At 38.8% G+C, this 14,295-nt stretch overlaps 1 protein-coding gene across 1 annotated transcript in view; it reads right to left on the minus strand.

Annotated features, from left to right (window-relative positions):
* si:dkey-225n22.4 (collagen alpha-1(XXI) chain) overlaps nt 1–14,295 on the minus strand; it is a 52,295-nt gene that overhangs the window by 35,102 nt on the left and 2,898 nt on the right. Inside the window, exons 2-17 of the mRNA XM_061666291.1 lie at nt 10,872–10,996; nt 10,560–10,696; nt 10,009–10,128; nt 8,640–8,756; nt 8,278–8,464; nt 7,798–7,963; nt 7,427–7,649; nt 5,570–5,743; nt 4,637–4,714; nt 4,508–4,519; nt 4,267–4,359; nt 2,760–2,804; nt 2,479–2,523; nt 2,196–2,240; nt 2,081–2,116; nt 842–895 (exon numbers count right to left, since the gene is read on the minus strand). Of these exons, the coding sequence (XP_061522275.1) occupies nt 842–895; nt 2,081–2,116; nt 2,196–2,240; nt 2,479–2,523; nt 2,760–2,804; nt 4,267–4,359; nt 4,508–4,519; nt 4,637–4,714; nt 5,570–5,743; nt 7,427–7,649; nt 7,798–7,963; nt 8,278–8,464; nt 8,640–8,756; nt 10,009–10,128; nt 10,560–10,696; nt 10,872–10,953 (1,614 nt within the window). The 5' untranslated portion in view covers nt 10,954–10,996. The remainder of the gene's footprint in view (nt 1–841; nt 896–2,080; nt 2,117–2,195; nt 2,241–2,478; nt 2,524–2,759; nt 2,805–4,266; nt 4,360–4,507; nt 4,520–4,636; nt 4,715–5,569; nt 5,744–7,426; nt 7,650–7,797; nt 7,964–8,277; nt 8,465–8,639; nt 8,757–10,008; nt 10,129–10,559; nt 10,697–10,871; nt 10,997–14,295) is intronic.

Raw genomic sequence — 14,295 nt, forward strand, 5'->3', positions numbered from 1 at the left:
TGGTTTATTATGATAGCAGGAAGAGTCCCAAATTACTGAGTAGGCTTAGGCTGCAAGTCAGAGTGGTAGAACACTCAAAGGAGTTCAGAGAAGGCTGAAAATAGAAGCGCACACATGTAACAAGTGGGCGTGCTCACAGATGTCTCCGTGTGCGCTGATTTTGTCACCTGCTGGTTTCGAGTTGCTCAAACTGTGTGGAGTCGTAGTCACGTTTAGTTTCAGTGAGGGAACTATTCAGATTGACTACATGTATGTGGGTCAAACTTTTGCCATCCCCTGGCACACAGCACTATCCTCACCACTATCCAATGCTATTAAGTTGAGCCATATTCAATTACACACTGCTGTTATGACTATGTCATGTGTCTTGCATGTGTCTCCCAGCAGCTAGAAAAATTTTGCTCTGTCATCACTGTGACTCTCTCAGCTGTAGGACCATGAAAGATTTACTTTTGTTTTACTTTTTATCCCCAATAATTCTGACCCTTGATCATGGTGGCCTCAACCCACCCACTGATGCATAATCATGATGAGTCCCGGACGGTTCCACCTGGTTAGAGATTCTGAGCGGTAATGCAGCCAAACGCAACATTGTTATAGTAATTGTCTCGTTTTTGTTCTCACTTCAACACAGCCAATACCAATAACTTTGCAGTGATTGGGGAAATGTACGTGCACACACATGCACACACACACACACACACACACACACGTCTAGTTGGCTAAATCTGGTGTAATGTTTAAAAATGTTTTGAACCGTTTACACCTTTTCTTGTCAGTACATCCCCTGTGTGTTTATAGTTGGCACATGACTGCTTGAACATAATCATATCCTACCGACCTTTAAACCCGCTTCTCCTGGATGTCCTGGTTCACCCCTCTCCCCAGGAAGCCCCTGTATGAGAAAAAAAATAAGTACATGAATAATTATGATCACTGTAATCCTTTGCATGTTGCAATTAACTTCTTTATCTGTGTAACGCACAATTGCCAGGATCACTAAGGCAATAACAGTGATGCTGCAATTCAATTGCCCTCAAGGGAATATGCTCACTTCTGTATATCCAGCCATCCATTTTCTGTACCGCTTCATCCTCACGCGGGTCGCGGAGCCTGGAGCCTATCCCAACTATCTTCGGGCGAGAGGTGATGTACACCCTGAACTGGTCGCCAGCCAATTTATGTATATTACATTTTAATAATATTTATTTCTAAGCGTTGCCTTGAGTTCATTCTGAAGATAACGCAAACAGATCAGACGAAGCATGACAAATATAAATATCGAAATATATTGTTTTATGTCCACCGTAAACTGCAATATATAGCAATAGTTAGCTCACTACTGACCAGTTTAGCCCAAAATGATCCATACATTGGTCACATTTATGGTAAAGTACTTTTATCGAGTGAATGGTACCTGTTATGAAATGACAGAAGTGCAAAAGAGGCAAAAGATTGCAAGAAATATGATTAATTGAATTTATCAGGCATCAGCATGTTGTAACTATTTTCTTTATGCCTTACATTTTCTCTGAAATTTCAGTGTTGACAATTTTTAAATTCTCTTTCTAAATACAAAGATCTATTTTTTTTTTTTTTTTTAATGGATTAGAATATAATTCTAGACTATGCAACAAGTGCCCAGAGTCATTTTAAATGGGGGGAAAATATCATTTTCTCAAAATATTTGTTCTCAAAGGTAAAAACCAATGAAAATGATCATTTCTAACACAACATGTTAAGTATTTTGCCACTTTCTTTAAAAAATACAAATATCCAGTCCGTTGTTGTGGTGTGAAACAAAAATGTATAGCAGACTGCAGGTTGAATTTTCTCTTGAGGGATTATGATAATTATACCAAAATAGAGTTTGAAGATGAAATACATTTTAAATGAAAATTTGGCCATGGCATGAATAATAAACCATGTGTTCCAAAATGCATCCATACAATAGCTTTCATCCTACTCTGTTGCAACAATCCTGTGTATTTTCCACATAAATATAACTATATTTAAATGTAGCTGAGGTTATTGTATGTACATATACAATTCATATTTGAACATTTCTATAAGAGATTACCTGTGGTCCTGTTAAGCCTGTCATCCCGTTGTCGCCCTGGTTAGAGTCAGGTTTAATATAGATGTTATTATCATCAGTACCCAATACTCATTTATCTGCTTCTTCACAGTCTTACCTTGATACCAAGCTGTCCTCTTGGTCCTGGTGAGCCATCGACACCCTGCAGAACCAAGAGAAGAAATAAGTGATCTAATTCAATAAAAGTACAAAATCCATTTCAAAACAAAGAAAAAACTCTAACATCTCACTAACAAAATAAGAAAATTCATCACATATTAAACACACTGGATTTGATAATGAACAAAGCACTCTAATGACAAATTTAGGACCACAAAAGGACAATGGCCTCAGTTAGTGAGTTAGTTATTGTTTGTTTGTTTGTTAATTAGTAAATTTACCTTCTTCCCCATTATTCCTGGAGGGCCAGGCTTCCCTATTTCACCCTAAGAGAGAAAAACATTGCAAAATATAGCTAAATATGAATCACGAACTTCATATGTTGAATGTTTACTAATACATTTGAAAATTCAATGACTGATGTTTTTTTTTTTTGGGTGAATCAGAATACCTGTTCTGCTCTGTGTTTTCCAAATGTGCAAATAAGGCAGGTATTGAGATACTATTGAAAGCAATTTGTGAGAGTCAAAAAAATCATGATGTAAATAAACAGCGTACTCACAGGCTTACCATCAGCTCCAGGTGACCCTGCCTCCCCTTTCTCGCCCTGCAAAAATAAAGAAAATCTTTATACAGAAGTGCAAAAACTTAATACACTTTAAATATACCGAACACCAGAACAAAACACTGCAGGGGAGACGAAATAAAATTGTTTTAAGAATTAAACATTATCGGAAAACAGTATCCAGAAAGCAACCCGAAGTCCCAAACTACATCTAAAACATCTGCTGTTTCTCAGAAGGACACACATCTAAATCACTATTTAAAGGTTGCAACATCTAAAGGGTGATGACAAGAGCTGCAATAAACTGTTAAATCGGCCACATCTTAACAATCTACAGAGAAAGTTAAAAAAGAGGGGGGGTAATCATTACTGGCACTTATCTGCGGTCTACTGCAAGCACAGCCGTGTTCCTCCCTCTTATCATGCTGTTTAGCTTAGCACAGTTGCTAATCAGATCACTCTGTACATTGATTCATTCGCTTTCTACCCTTCATCCTGATTAGGATCAAGAGGAAGCGGGAGTCTATCACAGCTGACTCGGGCCAAACTAAATTGGTGTTATTTCAAGTCCCATGTTGTATTCTATACCAGCATTCTTCTTTGCAAAACTTTGGGTACAGCAGATACATGACTACTTGGATGAACCCCACATATTTGTGGCTCCACATTCGCAAATTCATCTATTCACTTTTTTTTTGTTTTTTTTGTAACATATCCTGCATTATTGGCTGGGGAACAAATAACCTATTTGCTGTTTTGTGCTCATTTTAATGCAACAAAAATATTACTATGATGTCATCTTTTTGCCAAGGAACTATGTCAAAGTGAATTGAGGAGCTTCAGTTAGATAAAAGAAGGGCTATGACAGCGTCTTGTGACATCTATAGGCCATTATAAACCTTTTTGAGGTGGGGCGGCTCAATTATTCACAGATTTTCACTATTCACAGTAGGGCTCAGTCTCAAAATATCATGAATGACATTCTACAACTTGAACATGAAATTCTGAATCCAGTCCTTTTAGATCTTATTCTCTGCAGTGTCATGATTCTGTGTGTGTGTGTGTGTGCGTGTACGTGTACGTGTGCGTGTGTGTGTGTGTGTGTGTGTGTGTGTGTGTGTGTGTGTGTGTTGGGATCTGTTATGTTTCCGCCTTGAACTAATTTTTCTACCGGGCTGCTAGTTGAGAAACTAAAAACAACAAAAAAGCACTAACGCTCTGAAAAAAAAAATTTTGAAAGGAAATTGGAAGAATCAAATTCAACCCAAAGAGCCATTAATTAAATCAAAATGACAGACTGACAAAAGAGGGACCTTAAACTAAAATTAAAATTGGGAGTCACTACAAAAAGGGTGAGACGATGGAACCTAGATGTAAAGTGAAAACAAAAATCAACCTCCACATATACTAAAACCAAATACCCAGCCACAGACAAATTCAGAGAATCATCTGATGCTGTTGACTTAAATTGAGTAAAATTGTTCAGGCGTAGGAGCATTTGTACCATGAGTCCTGGTGTGCCACGCTGCCCAGGAGGTCCAACTGCACCATCAGAGTCTTCCACTTCGGCAATTGGGGCTTTTCGATTCAGAGGACACTGAGAAAACAAGGATAGGCTAATCTGTATGATTGTAAAGCAAGGCCAAACCTTTACTGATTGTAGATTACTCTTTCTTTAGATAGCTGGCTGAATGTGTAAAATTACGCAAATTTGGAATAATAATTATTCATATAATTTCCCTTACCCTTTCATCATCCTGTGAACCATAGGTAAAAGAGAATAAAAGAGGAAAGTTATTTTCAGAATAGCATTATACAAAAAAGCAGAAAAATATGGCTTTTGTATTACTGTACAATCGGGTTAAAGGTTTTACCACATAGAAGATCTCACAGGCTGTTTCTCTCTCACTCTGAAGAGGATCACAGTACAGACGCAGTTTCTGGATTTGCACCTAAATAAAATCAATAAAAGTTTGTTCGTTCATGAGCAACATGACTTTGCCTGACCTTCATTAAAACGTATGTTTCACCTAACAACATTGTTTTTCAAAATGTATTGGCACATGATTATCCTGCCATTGTTTCCCTCACAAAGAACTCAGACAAATAACAGAAAGAAATTAATGAGCACAAATAAGTGATGATGAGGAGGAAGAAAAAGCAAACAGCAGACAACATTCCAATTTATAATTAAAGTGGTGCACATCTTCAAACAAAAATGTATTTCAAGCACAATGTCGTCTTTATGGTGAAAGGGATCACAGGCTGGATGACACTAAATAGGAATAATTCTCTATTTCTACTGGCACTTACTTCTAATTACTGTAATAAATTCATATATTTTCAGTTTAAGCATTAATGTTTAGGTATGCTAACAGTTTAATTTAAATACTGTATCAGGATTCTTCTCACAGTTTGATTAAATACTGTTGACATTCACCGTACAAGGGCAAAGACAGGTGTACAATACAATGCATGTACATACTGTACAATGTGTACTCATCAGGCAAGAAACAAAAATGAAATGAAATCCTGTCAGCCTATTCTACTGCAAATAAGATAAATAACAACTGGAAATAAATACCTGCGCAACAGTATCACTCAATATTAACCTTCATTCCCTTTTGTTTTTTGTATATACATTACCTGACGATGTACTAGGTAGAAGGTTATCACACTGAAATAGATATTTGCATGTTAGCACGCTTAACTAATTGTATCATACTTGCTAATATTTTCTGATGCCAATGGAATTTTCAGCTCGTTAATATTTATTGCAGTGATTCAGCATTAGGATGCGTACTTACAGGGACAGTGACATCTGTTCCTCGCCTCTTTGCCACCTGCGTCTTGCCATTTATGTAAATGGCTTCCATTGGTTCTGGTGTTATTTCCTGAATGCGCTGATCATCAAGGAAGCTGCTGACCTGGCTGGGCCTCACCAGGAGTTTAAGCTGATGCCACATTCCATCATATAGAGCCTGACGCGAGGTACAAAAGAATTATTTCAAAATTGTGTCAATGTTGATGAACCGTTATTGATCTTTGTTAGGTCATTTAGGAATCTGAATCAAATGTTAGTTGTAGCTTTGAATGACGGGTGCAGCTGATCTATTCACTCCACCAAGAGCAAAATGTTTTTCGTTTAGATTGTTGCTGAGCCAGAAGTCAGTTTTTAAGTTCTGCTGGAGTTACAGTGTTTTGATATTACATTATTCTATCATATTGTTTATTTTTAACACATTCCCTCGTCTGTGGTGACCGTGTGTGATGTACATAAGGTGAACTGATCTTCCCTTTTTTTTGTTGTTTAAAAACACTTAAATTCATCCATCCATCCATTTTCTGAGCCGCTTCTCCTCACTAGGGTCGCGGGCGTGCTGGAGCCTATCCCAGCTGTCATCGGGCAGGAGGCGGGGTACACCCTGAACTGGTTGCCAGCCAATCGCAGGGCACACATAAACAAACAACTATTCACACTCACATTCACCTAGGGGCAATTTAAAGACTTCAATTAACCTATCATGCATGTTTTTGGGATGTGAGAGGAAACCGGAGTGCCCGGAGAAAACCCATGCAAGCATGGGGAGAACATGCAAACTCCACACAGGCGGGGCCGGGGATTGAACCCTGGTCCTCAGAACTGTGAGACAGATGCTCTAACCAGTCACCCACTGTTCCACCAACACTTAAATTATTTGTTTACAAATTATTTGTTTAAAAACAATAAAATTATTTGTTACATCGTCAAAAATACTGTTGAGTATTTGTTAAAAGATCCCATGGGCTATTTATTTTCTCTCTAACTGTCCTTTATTAAAGGCTTAAACCATATAAAAAGGTGAGAAAAACGGAGCAGGTATTGTTTCACTTGGGCTGAGCCATAGCCAACAGCTTCAAAATAACAAATCACAGGCTACCACTTGGTGCTACATTAAAATAATTGCAATACATAATTGCAACCCTGTTCAGCGTGCCAAGCTACAGTCAAAGTGTGTTAGAATTGAGGGGGAGTGTGCTTTTGGAAAAATAACCTGGTTGCTGTCTGACAGGATATGTTATTACCTCAAACTGCCATGGAAATAGAAGCACACGTTCCAAGTGCGACACATCCACCAGCTAGTTTCCACAGGGAAATGTAGCGGTTTAGATTCGGAAAGATTTTCTTTGAGCCATCCTCTGGCATCCTTCATATTTCATCCTTAGTGATTAATTAAATTAATGCTTTTTTTTATCTGGAAGTAATTTTACTGCTAAACAAGCAACACCGTGGTAAGCATATATCTGAGGAGGAAGGGTGCTCTTTAAACTCTTTTGTTCTTTCCATCTTACAGTCGAACAACACTTTCTTATGAGAATGAAGACATAAGGTGCATCAACACTAATTCCCTTTAGTTAATTTTATGCTGACTAGTTTGTTTCCCTCCTTGTTCCAATGTTGCATGTGTGAACATAGCAAATAAACTCTGTTGCAGACAGAGCAGCCTACAAAAGATGGAAATAGAGACATTGTGCCAAGTTCTCAAAATGGCTATTGTATATAATTGACTGTAAAAAATGCTTCTACTTTTACCTTTTTTTTTTTTTTTAAACAAGAAGGCTATCTGTACTTCTCCCTAAAGTGTGAGTACTTTTGCCACCTCTGCAAAATTCACTCCACCCACCTCAAATCCCAAATTGAAGACAATCCTCTGCTCCTTGTTTGTTATTTTAGTCGTGGTAAAGGTGACAGTTTTGTCCTTTCCATTTAGTGTCACTGCAGCTTGGATCCTTTTGTCCTTTGATAGCACCCTCCAAAGGTCGAAGTTCAACTTTTGAGCAATCCCCTTGAGACGAATGGTGGCTACAAATACATAGGATGGAGGAAGGCCCTCTGGGAAAATCTCTCTGGTAAAAAGAAGTACATTTTTAACATAATGTCCTGTAAACTGCAAAGTAACTAAACAATTGTTTTGAAATATATGTACATGAGGATTTAGCATAATGAAGACCCATTCTGTTAATGGAACATGATTACATTTCAACAACATGATACCTTGTGTCCTCAGTAATGTCAGTTGAGGTAGTAAGGGCGAAGGCAGTCTCAGACACCAAAGAGCCAGGAATTTTCTTGGCTTTTTTCTCAATATTCATGCCCACCATTAGCTCGAAGCCTTTCTCATCTCGAGAAGCCACTGGGATTCTTGTGGGACACACAGATTCTAAAGGGGGAAATGGTAATTCAGTTAGACAGCCATGAGGTGGTGAGAAAACGCATTTTGGTAACACGGCACAGAGGCCTTAACACATTGCCACTATATATTCAAATGTCTTGGGAATCCTGTCCACCTGTATGAAAACATCATTGGTTCAGAAATAAATGCATTATGGCCTCTCCTAAATCATGTTTGTATGCTTGTGTTAATTGGACCAAAACAGTAAATTGTTACTTGTTGCGTCTTGATCGCAACAAAAGGAGTGCTTATCTTTACTAGCATATTATATTGTAAGTAAATGGATGTTCAAAAACTCTTACCCTCACAGAGCCTCTGCTCCATCGAGTCTCGGATACGGTCAATGGTGGTGTAATCTTCAGCATACAGGACATAGGTGGAAGATGGTTTGTTAGCAATCGATACAAGCTCTGAGTTCGTGATTTCACTACCGACTCCCACTGCGAACACTGTAATGCTTTGAGCTCGTGCCTCTATACTGGCGTCCACCTAAAGAAAAAAAGAAGGAACTATCATTAAAAAGCAGGATATGTTTGTGCGGGGACAAGGAGTAAAAGGGAATGAACAGAATCACTTGTTATACTGCAGATGTATCGTGTGGTTTGGAATTATTATGACATAGAATAAAATACAATGTGTCATTCAAGCAATCAAAAATATTTACTACATCATCTTGGGATTTGCCATCTGTGACCACAACAGCAATGCGGTTCTTGACTTGGCTGGCTCGCTGGGATGTGGCGAAAACATGGTCCACAGCAAACTTAATGGCTCTGCCAGTCTGCAAAACAGACATGTTCAACTTTATCCATCCATCCATCCATCCATTTTCTGAGCCGCTTCTCCTCACTAGGTTCGCGGGCGTGCTGGAGCCTATCCCAGCTGTCATCGGGCAGGAGGCGGGGTACACCCTGAACTGGTTGCCAGCCAATCGCAGTGTTCAACTTTAGAACAGGTCAACATGTCCTATACTACTCCGCAGTTCCATTATTGGAGCCGGCAGGGCATCCTCTCTCTCTCTCCCCCCTCCCCCCTCCCCTCTCTGTTTTCAGCACCTATCTCCAATCAGCCTCATCACCACCGGTATATAAGCCTGCCTGTTCCAGGAAATCCTCGCCAAAGTATTGCAGTTACTTCCAGCGGTACCACGGCCCATTTACCTCACATAAGTCACTCTATTCATTGTTCCCTTTTTTGACTCCTGTGTCTCCTTGTTGTCAGTGTTTTCACCTGTGTTCCTGATCCATGTCATTCCTGCCGCCAAGCCAGCCGCCTGTCCTCACCACTGCCTGCCAACCCACCTCGGACTACCGCCATTACCTTCCCTCAATAAACTGTTCATCATTTTACATCTGCCTCCACCTGCTCTTGGATCCAGCTACTCCCTATACGTGACACAACACCATCCATTCTAGAATTTTCACCAAAACTGTGTTCATGAGCAAGGACTTGGGCTACCAAAAGCATTTAGTTAATAACTCACAGAACATAATCATGAAAACAGAACCATATTGGGTTCATAGTACCTTGTTTCATTGAATTGATACTTTCCATGGCAGTTCATTCTTACAGTAGCATGACAGCTTGGACCGGCCATAACTACAGTATAACATTTTCCAAAACTGAATGTTTTGTTGCTTCCCCTCTATGTACACTGCTTTTCCATCCCCTCTGCAGCTTCAGAATTGCTTGTTTCTCCCCCCCCCCCCCACCAAAAGGTGGGATAAATCTGAAACTGACAGACAGGTGTTGACATTTAGCTCTGTTGTTTTAATAAATACTATTCAGATGTAAATACCTTGAAATATAAGCTAACATGTTCCCAAACGTCAAACCCAAATGATTTCACTCTACAACAACAACAAAATAAATAAAGGAATTGACCTCACTGTTGCAATATTTTTGGAAGGAAGTGAATGTACATTGTTTGATATCTGATAATAGAAAAATAGCATTAATAATCATTTTTCACTCCCATATTATAACAAGAAAAATTAGGATTGATAATCAGAATACAAATATGCTGTGCCTGCCTGTGTGTTTCCTCCCATGTAAGTGATGCCTCTTATGGCCTGAATGAGTTCTGCTGCACTTTGTTGTTTTCCCAAAGGGATCTCCAGACGGTGAGTGTCACTGTATTGGATCACCGCCACCTGCAGTGAACACATCAGACATAAATAGTGCTCTGCTGGCCTTGATCAAGATGTTAAACCTAAGTGATGATACACATTCTGTAAAAAATAAATAAATAAATAATGCCTATCATTCAAGAAGTTTGTGTAACTCATGATACTGCAACTCAGCAAGCATCAAAGGATTAACTTTTTAACTTTCTTTTTCTATGGGTTTTTGGGGCTCTTTTGTAATACTCAATGGAAGTCTTTATCTCGTCTCTAAAGTTAAAATTATGAAAATCTATTTCCATTATTTTCATTGGAAATTTTTTGAAATCCAAGTAAATCAGAGCTCGACCAGAGAAGCAGAACGGATTGAGTTTGATCTTTGAGTTTCCACTGTGCAGCTTTGTTGTATAAAGCTGTGAATTAAATACTAAGTGCATACGAGAAATAGTGAGTTGCTCTACCTGTGTATAGTGGGAACTGATGTCAAACTGGCTGGTGATGTTGATTAGCCATTGCTTGGCTGTTTCAAAATCAGCAACGCCAACACTCCACGAGCCATCAACAATAAAGACCAAGTCATTCACTGCTGTGCTGCAGCCTGAACAGAAAAAGTACAAAGGAGCACTGAAAAAACAAAACAAGCAAACACAGAGATTTATTCTCATTAAAGCATACATGTCACAAGAAAATATTGTAAATGCTGTCATAATTAACTAAAATGTATTGTGATTTTCATCCCAGAAAGTCTCATGATGGAACGGTATCATCTCTACCTGCTCGGACATCCTCTTCCTTTTCTGCATCATCCAGTGGAATCAGCAACAAAATTATACTCCACACTGCCCAGAGCAACATGGCGGTTTCGGGGGGCGGGTCCCCTCAGTTCAGTCCAACTTGGCTAAACCATGATTGAAAACAACATGAGAATACAAAATATGCATCCATCTCCATACAAATACATGCTTTGTATGAGTGGCTGTTTCTAAAATCAAGTTTATACTTATCATCCATCCATTTAGTGTCTATACCGTTTATCCTGTTCAGGGTCGCAGCAGTGTCAGGAATGAGATGTAGTACTTCCAAGAGACGGGCTAAAGCTTAAATCAATGGAATTGCTGCTGATTTTCAGAAGATTTAGAACTATATTCTGACTGATTTAAAACACATCACTGTCCACTGACCTTCTGACCATGAGAGGGTAGTGTAAAAAAAAAATATATATATATATATATATATATATACATAGACTGTGAATCAGCAATTTTCTCCTGTTCGTGTTGCAATTAAAATACAGTATGTGAAGATTTAGTAGTTTATGTTGGCAGAATTTTATTGTCCGTCATAATTCATCAGTATAGTCTGTGTAGCTTTCACATTGATAGTGGTGTATTGTTACGGTGTATTTAGTGGACAGCGCCAATTGTGTTCTAGCTGTTTCCCGTTCATGGCAGGCTTGAGACTTGGTGGTTTCTGTTTTTTTTTTCTAAACATCCAAACCTAATAAAAGGAGAACAACCTCAAAAGTCTTCAAATTCACCTCAGGTTAGCAGCTTGACAGCTGAAACATGGACACAGCTGAGTGTTCCAATAGGACAATGATCCTAAACTAAAATGGATAACACTGACAAAAATGAAGCTTCTCGAATTGCCTTCCCAAAGCCCTGACCTCAGTCGTACCGAACATTTGTGGGTTATGCTTAAATGTTGAGTCTATGCCAGCAAACTAACCAATTTAATTGAACGCTACCAATTCTGCCAAGGCAAGTAGTGAAATATCCAGCCAGAATTATTTCAGAAGCTTGTTGATTGCTACAAAAAGCATCTTGTCAAGGTAAAACTTGCAAAAACTGAAAATTTTAAATAAATTCAATGGCAACTTCTTAATTGTATCTAGATGCACACATGAATAATAGATTGTGTGTATACATTAAAATACTCATATGACATCTTCTTTCCTACAATGCCATGTTAAACTTTCGATACATTTTCACGTTGCACCCCTCATTGTGGTATAGTAATTTCTGACGTAAACTGTATGATGTGAGCCTTTCCTTGTGTTCACTGAACAGCTCAGACATGCTTCCACCAACCACAATGCCGAGCTAAACTAAATAACAATGTGCACACTATGCAGAGCAGCGATGGGAAAACTTCAGTATAAACATGGCAGAGGGCATTGCAGAATTTTGGCAAGCCTTTTAAAGGCATGGGAGGATCAGTCAGCTGAACAGATGACAGCGCTATACCACAAAGTCTCTCAAAATCTGTAACCCTTTTCTCACTTTTGGCATGTCTGATGGAATTTGCTCTCGTACAATTATACCTAATTGTGTACCTAAATAATTTTATGACAACATGGAACACTGTAAAATGTCAAAATGACATGAGAATATAAGAATATAGAAACTATATGATGGACTATAAACATCTTTCTCTGTTTCCACAGTGTTTGTGAAGTCAAAAAGTCTTTCCTTTGCAGTCAGGAAAGACGGGGGGGAATGCTCTGGTAATACAAATTATTTTCATATTATCATCCATCCATCAATTTAATTTTTTCTCCTGTTCAAGATCACAGGTGAGACTGGGACTAAATCTATCCCAGCTGACGTTGGTTAAAACCTGAACCGGTCGCTAGTCAAGAGTAGTGGAATTGTGAATAGAGTATTGCATTGGAATAGATGCTATCACAGCTGCACAATATTTCGCTATGTGAGCCAATACAATACTACAGCAGCATGGGCAGGATAGATTTTCTAAGCCAAACTTTTTACTTTACATATATGTTAGCACTGGAGAAGGAGCTGCTTTCCATCTCGTCGTGTATAGTGTCAAGAAAAAGCATTCTATTCTATAGCATGTATGGAAGTGCGGCAATATCCAAGCGATCGATAAACATGACAACGAAAGTATTCAAGAGAATTGTAAGAGAAATTTTACTCTCCTTCGGGGCAAAAACACTCTGAACAGCAATGCTAGCGCAAATGTGAGTGATGTTGGGGACAATCAATAAAATGGAACTCTAAAATCTTTGGGGTTGCAATTGTAATGTGAGAAGCACTATTCTCGCCCTTTTTTTTCCTCAGGAAATATAATGGAACTTTTGATTTTTTAAAAATCCAGGGAAAAGGTGGGATCAGTATGTAAGTGAAGGACAAGCCTTGGTTGAGAGCAACTATTAAACAAAATATGGAAATTGTGACAGGTTGTTGTGGCTGCCAGTGTACTTCCTGAATACTGTCAATGTGGTGCACTAAAAAAAATGCTTTCATTGTCTTGGACGCTCACTTGTTTTCCACACTCTGGTCTCTGCTTCCACCAGTAGAAACAAGCGGCTGGCTGCCGAGAATACTCGCCACCGAACGAGGCGGAAGAGGAGACGGCCAGGAACTTGCAGGTGAGATCCTGCCCATTTGTTGATCATTTGAAACGAAAGCCAGACTCGCCATTGGCCCAGCAGTTTGCGAGGAAGGATGAGGGCTAGTTTACTGCATGGGAAATAGACACTCCTAAAATGAGACCATTTCACCATGGCAAGAAATGTGCTGTAAATGTACGCCTATAATTATTGATTCTTGCTGTATTTGGACGAAAGCATGCCACAGACATTTTATGAAGACACCTGGGAAGGGTTAAAATGGGAAAGAAAAAAAAGCGTAATTGCTCTCCTTTCAGATCAAGTTTGGTTTTACCATTCGCAGATATCCCTCAGATAGGATCTTTGTTAAGAAATTATTATACATATTGAAGGGAATCATCTCTTGTGTGCAATTTGGTGCAGAGTCAAATCCAAAGTAGTAAGATTATTGCCAATTGTACTGTCCACAGTCTACATATATTATAATTCTGTCCTAGCACTATTGATGCTGCTCATGTCGTTTATATCAAGTACAAGATTTAAAAAAGAAATAGGATGGAGGGAAATTGGATTGTTGCCATTTGAACCTTGTGTCAGTATTAATTATAAATGGAAGCTCGAAACGGAAATTAATTGCATAAGATCATGATAAGAAGTATATACAAGAGTGTGAGAGAAAACGATCAAATACTTAAAACAACGTCAAAACTCCTTTGAAATCCCTCTCAATCTTATGTATAGAGTATTGCACACTGCTATTATTTTGTCCCACTGTACGCTTTTCGAGAAGCATGTTGTGCTCACCACATATTACTTACGCACATTTAGTAGTGAGAATGTTA

The sequence above is a fragment of the Phycodurus eques genome, chromosome 21 (assembly GCF_024500275.1).
Source record: "Phycodurus eques isolate BA_2022a chromosome 21, UOR_Pequ_1.1, whole genome shotgun sequence".
In the NCBI taxonomy this organism is placed as follows: domain Eukaryota; kingdom Metazoa; phylum Chordata; class Actinopteri; order Syngnathiformes; family Syngnathidae; genus Phycodurus; species Phycodurus eques.